Genomic DNA, 5,532 nt, shown 5'->3' with positions numbered 1-5,532 from the left:
TTTTTTTTTTTTTTGGGATAACCAACTTAGTAGGCATGATGCTCTTGTTTGTGGATGGCCGTATGATATGGGTTGTGTTCTGTCACAGATTATAAGTTTTGGACTTCAAGCCTCAATGGATAATGTGCTAAAAAAGTGGCAGCAACAAGTCTTTCCATATGTAAAAAAGAAAAAACATACAAAGGTGACCCAACCCATCAAAAACCGTACAAGAAAGGAATAACAAATTATTTTGAGGGACGCTGCAAATACAATAGTTTTCATATTCAATTTCATAATTGCAGAGTCGACAGATTATTATTGATTATATCATATGGACCCATCACAACTTGCCCACATAGACAATAATGAAATTTATTGTGAATGATGTTGTGACTCTATGAGCTGTTGGCGACATAAACGTTATGACGTGAGGAGTTTAATGAGTAATCAGAGCACGACTTGAGAAAGAAAATTTTTAAGAGTTGGAAGTCTGCACTATATGTGATTGCTGTCAAGAATTTATATGCCATTTCCTGTTTACTACAATCAATCTATAGATATTGATTAAAAAAAAACCTAAGTAGCCAAATGAGTTGAGACAGAACCCATGAAAGACTTTGAAAGTTACCACTCATTGAGGATGCTACCAAGCTTAGCCATTAAGGTCCCATTTGAACTCAAGCCCATATCAGGTTTCCCTTTCAGCTTTCCTTCTTGGCAAATCCAAACATTTAAAGGAGATCCTAGTTTAATGACGTCAGTGAGTAGAAGATGAATAATAACTATAGCTTCTAGTTTACACTGATTAATCTGAGAGGTTTTGAGTGAAGAAATATACATGTCAACAAATAAAGAAAGAATAAACAGGTCGCCTCTCCTACCAAGATGTATAGAAATTACAATGATATAATACAGCGGATAGAGGATAATAAGAACCAACATCCAAAGAGAAGATATATATATATATATATACACATATATAGTAGTGTTAGAAAGCATCTTGGTCCTTGTAGTTGTTTCCTCTTTGTTTCTCAAGCATCGATAACAGGAAAGGCAGAAATATTGCCAATCATTTCAATTGTCTGAAACTCAATATCTAACCATAGTAGGAATTGCCATCAATTTCGGAAGGTGATGGATCAATGTGCACTTGTCGAACAAACTGACCTTTTACTCTGGGACGCTGCTCTGCAAGTTTTTTTCTGCTCTCATACCGTACCTGTTGAGTTTCATATTTGGCATTAATAAATGGTAGTATACAGGAAAACTTCTCTAGAATATGCATAGGAATAGAATCATAATGATGATGATAATGATAAGTTACCTTCTTCTCATAGCATCTTTCTTTCCGCTTCAAGCGAAACTTGGCTAAAGCTGCCTCTCTTTGGATGGATCGGTGTGAACTTCCATTTTGAGGATAGAAACCTTCTTCATTCTTGCTCTCGGGAGCAGGCCCCACAAAAGCAACTTGATCAACATTGCTGTTACTTCCACAAGCACTTCCGTACCCGATGCTATTATGATGACCTACACCACCATTACAGAAACTACTACTTGCACTCTGATCGGTCGCTGAAGATACATGCCCTTGGTCCTCCAAAGGATCCAATTTGTGTTCCTGCTTGTACACATTCTGGTTTGCAGCATCATTTGTATTTTGACCATGTGGGTCATACTGCTGCTCAAAATTATTATTTTGTATATTCATTTGAAACGAGGGTTCCTGCTGTGGGACTGAATTTGGACTGGGCATTGGTGATGAACCAGATTGTGTACAAAACATTGGAGGTAGAACAGAACCAAAACCCGTGTATAGATTATTAACTCTTATACCTTTCACTGGAATTGGCACAGGAAATACTCTCTGTTGAGAGCATGAAGTTGCAACTTCAGATTCTTTAGAATGACCGGCAGCTAGAGAGATAGTACTTCTTTGTGTGATACCACGATTATCAGAGCTACAAGAAGTAAAGGTATTGGATAACATTTGTTCAGAATTTGTTCCATATTCTTTCTGATGATTACAAGCATTGGCAGTTTTTGTTTGTGGAGGTTGTAATGCCCTGTTAGTGTACCTGCAAGGATTGAACTTTTAGTACATAAACCCAGTCACAGAAAAGCTTTAAATTTTTAGTTAGAAAATTCTGTAATCCCTAACACCCTCCTCCCCCCCAAAAAAAAAAAGGATACAAGATACAGCTCATGTGTATATTGAAGCTTTTTATGGTCATATTTTCATATAATATCCTCAGAAGTTGCACATACAATACCTTCATCACTTGAAAAACTCACTTAAACATAACCAACATGCTTCTTGTGTTTGGGCTTATTAGATTCAACCATTTTATTTTAAGATAGATTGATGAANATACAAGATACAGCTCATGTGTATATTGAAGCTTTTTATGGTCATATTTTCATATAATATCCTCAGAAGTTGCACATACAATACCTTCATCACTTGAAAAACTCACTTAAACATAACCAACATGCTTCTTGTGTTTGGGCTTATTAGATTCAACCATTTTATTTTAAGATAGATTGATGAAATAAGGCAAGGTATGCAGTCAAACAGCAACAAGTCTAATTAATTAACAGAATTATACCAATTCAATAAATTCTGAAAGAAACTGGGGATAACCAACAAGTAATGAAGTATAAACAAGGAAACTTAAACTCACCTCGTAAAGGCTGAGGCGTTAGAAGTCCCAAGGGTACGCCTTTCTTCAGTATATGAATTACAAAAGCCACTGAAATGAGATCTTCTCAATGAGAGATCCAATTGTAGCAAAGAATCACACTTGCTTATGCCTTCACTGCAGCAGTTTGGATGGTTATGGAATGATCCAATCAAATCAATGGCTTTTCTAGAAGAGTTGACGAGGACATAATTATTGTCAAAATCCTCATTAGTGATAATAGCATCCCTATTTTGACTTTCTGGTCTTATGTCCTTGCCAAGAGGAGTTGTGTTATCATCCTTGCAGTTATCCACCTCTGATCCTAGACATGTTCAAGTTAGACACTTCCTTACTAAATAGAACATATAAGATGATGCAAAGCTAGATAGAAATGTTTACCTTCTGCTTCACTCCCATGCATAAGAAATTTCTGGCCAAAATTCAAGTATTCTTCTTTGTTTTGCAATATTATGTCACTTGGAAACGATTTGCCCCATTTTGACTGAGAGAATTCCTGCATGTTTTCCACAGGGACACTTTCAGCTTCCAACTCTGGCTTCGTGCAAGAGCTCTGCAAGAGACAGCAAACATGCAGCCTCTATATGAAACTTCATGTATCCAGCCTAATGTGAAAGGAAATTTCTTAAAACCATAATTGGCCTCATTTAACATAGGTTCATATCCCCTGGATACACGCATCAAGAATTTATTGCAATAAAACTGATTAGTCAATGAACGATGCGAATTAACTTATGGTCTATCAGAAACACTAACCTGTTCATCACTCCCTTTTTCAATTTGTTCAGTATTTCTCTGAATACAAGCCATCCGACCATTCGAACGGTTACTGGCAGCATTGTTTTCAGAAATGGCCTCTAGCTGTTGTTGTGCAACGCTCTCATCTTGGGGATCATTTATGCCAAAATTTGACTGATAGATCAATAGGAACAGATCAAGACTGAGATAAGTAGCTTATACTTTCAAGACCAAAATAAAAAATAAAAAATAAAGACAAAATTGCTTACAGATTGTTTTCTCCAAACATGCTGCCACAAATTTCTCAACTCATTTCTTCTAATAGGCTTAACAAGATAGTCAGCCGCACCTCTCAACATGCATTTATAAACCGTGCTCACTGAATCCTGTGTGGACATCACTGCGAATTAAAAGAAAAATTATTTTGACAAGTACAAAAAATAGCATATTATGAATAGTTTTTAGTTTTAATATAGCATTATATCAAATCAGCAAAGTCAAATATTCGAAGCCTTTATTTAACAAGTATTACTTATGACAGGGATGTTTTTGCAAATCTCATGCTCCGCGATTAGCGTAAGAAGAGCAAATCCAGATATTGCTGGCAAATCCACTTCTGTCAAGATGAGGTCTATGTTATGGGGTCTTCCCTTCAGTATCTCCCAAGCTTTTAAGCCATCAGGAACAGCAGTAACTGCTCAAACAATAAACAAGACATTTCAGTTCCAAAAGCACCATGTCTACAAATTTCAGGTTTCAACCAAAACACAATAAACAGCATTTCAAGCTTGTAACAGATAATTGCAAGCCTAATAGTTACATCATTTGTCCAGGGGCTCTGTGATCCAACTCACTAGAACCCTTTACAATTAATTGCCTATCCAGAAAGTTTTCAGGTAGTATTGGTGTAGAGTAAATTCAAATGAAACACTAACCAATTAAATAAAGAGATCTGAGCAAGCCATAAAACATGTAAGAAGACCGGAGAGGAGGACTTAAATGGTTGAGGATCCATTCAGAAACTGTTTTCCAGTTTCAAAATTTTTGTTTTTTTGTGATGTGATTTGTTGTAAAACTTCTTATCTTTTCCTTAAAATACTTCTCTCTAAATTCTAAGTCCTTGATCCATTTTGTTTTCTTAAAAAAACTTGCACATAGGAATTAAAGCAGTTGAACATAGAAGAAAAGGCAGCTTCTCTTTGTAATTTGTAAACAAAACCAGCTAACTATGCCTAACAATAATCAAACCAACCATAAAAGATAAATACCATAACTTTCCAGCCCTTATCTAATCCCTCCAACTTGTACCCCTCAAAGCCAACTCTTTTACAATCCAATTGACACTACTCACAAAATCTTACAAAAAAAAATCCAAAACCCAGTTCATTATTCAACCCAATGAAGCTAAAAAACCAACAAAACCAAGCATGCAAAGCAAGCACACACATATATAGAGAAAGAGAGAAAGAGATACAGACCTCTGTAACTACACTTTCTAAGAAGCGCCCCTATGATCTGTCTGGTGGAATCATCAGCCTCAATCAGCAACACCCTCAACCTCATCCTCCGCAAGAAATTCTCCCACCTCACCACCCCACTTGAATTCCCACCTTTTCTCTTCCTAAGCTTCTTAGTCTTCTTCTTCATCATCTTCTTATTCTCTGCAGTCTCACTCTCTGTCTCGTACTTCTCTTCCTCCGTCTCCATCTCTGTCTCACTCTCTGCTCTCAGTTCCATCTCCTCACTACTCACCACCACCTCATCCATGTCTCACAAACACACACACTCTCTCTCTCTCTCTCTGAACCAAACCAACTACAAAACACAACACTGTTCGGCTAAGAAAATATCATATCCTGGCACAACACAACTAAAGCTTTGCTGAAAATATCTGAAATAGAACTCTAATAATATATTTATATTTCTACAAGGGAGATAAACGGTGGAGATATTGAGTCCACTGCTCAAAGATTAATAATATCTCTAAAAAATATCTTATTTCAGTAATGGTGGGCTCCTTTTTTGCCACGTCAACTTGTACAAAGTTTCTATCTTTTAATCAAAATCCAATCGGTCATTGGGTTTTTTTTTTTTTTTTTTTTTTTTTTTTTTT

The 5,532-nt window shown here is 36.3% G+C and overlaps 1 protein-coding gene across 2 annotated transcripts; it reads right to left on the bottom strand.

The window, feature by feature from the left end:
* Window positions 1–747: 747 nt before the first annotated feature.
* On the bottom strand, window positions 748–5,329 carry LOC112022513 (two-component response regulator-like APRR5). 2 transcript variants are annotated; one of them, XM_024055127.2, is made up of 8 exons: window positions 4,898–5,329; window positions 3,952–4,113; window positions 3,689–3,819; window positions 3,438–3,593; window positions 3,063–3,234; window positions 2,664–2,979; window positions 1,307–2,057; window positions 748–1,201 (listed from the first exon to the last, which is right to left on the bottom strand). In XM_024055127.2, exons 1-8 carry the CDS (start codon window positions 5,184–5,186, stop codon window positions 1,079–1,081), a joined length of 2,100 nt encoding a protein of 699 aa, XP_023910895.2. In that variant the 5' UTR covers window positions 5,187–5,329; the 3' UTR covers window positions 748–1,078. The 2 variants fall into 2 exon arrangements, with proteins under 2 accessions (XP_023910895.2, XP_023910893.2); XM_024055125.2 differs by having other exon boundaries at window positions 2,664–2,985; window positions 4,898–5,328.
* Between the last annotated feature and the right edge of the window lie 203 nt (window positions 5,330–5,532).

Source organism: Quercus suber, unplaced genomic scaffold (genome assembly GCF_002906115.3).
Source record: "Quercus suber isolate HL8 unplaced genomic scaffold, Cork oak 2.0 scaffold_1654, whole genome shotgun sequence".
In the NCBI taxonomy this organism is placed as follows: domain Eukaryota; kingdom Viridiplantae; phylum Streptophyta; class Magnoliopsida; order Fagales; family Fagaceae; genus Quercus; species Quercus suber.
The sequence above is the reverse complement of the archived record's forward strand: the minus strand, read 5'-3'. Positions and strand labels throughout refer to the sequence as shown.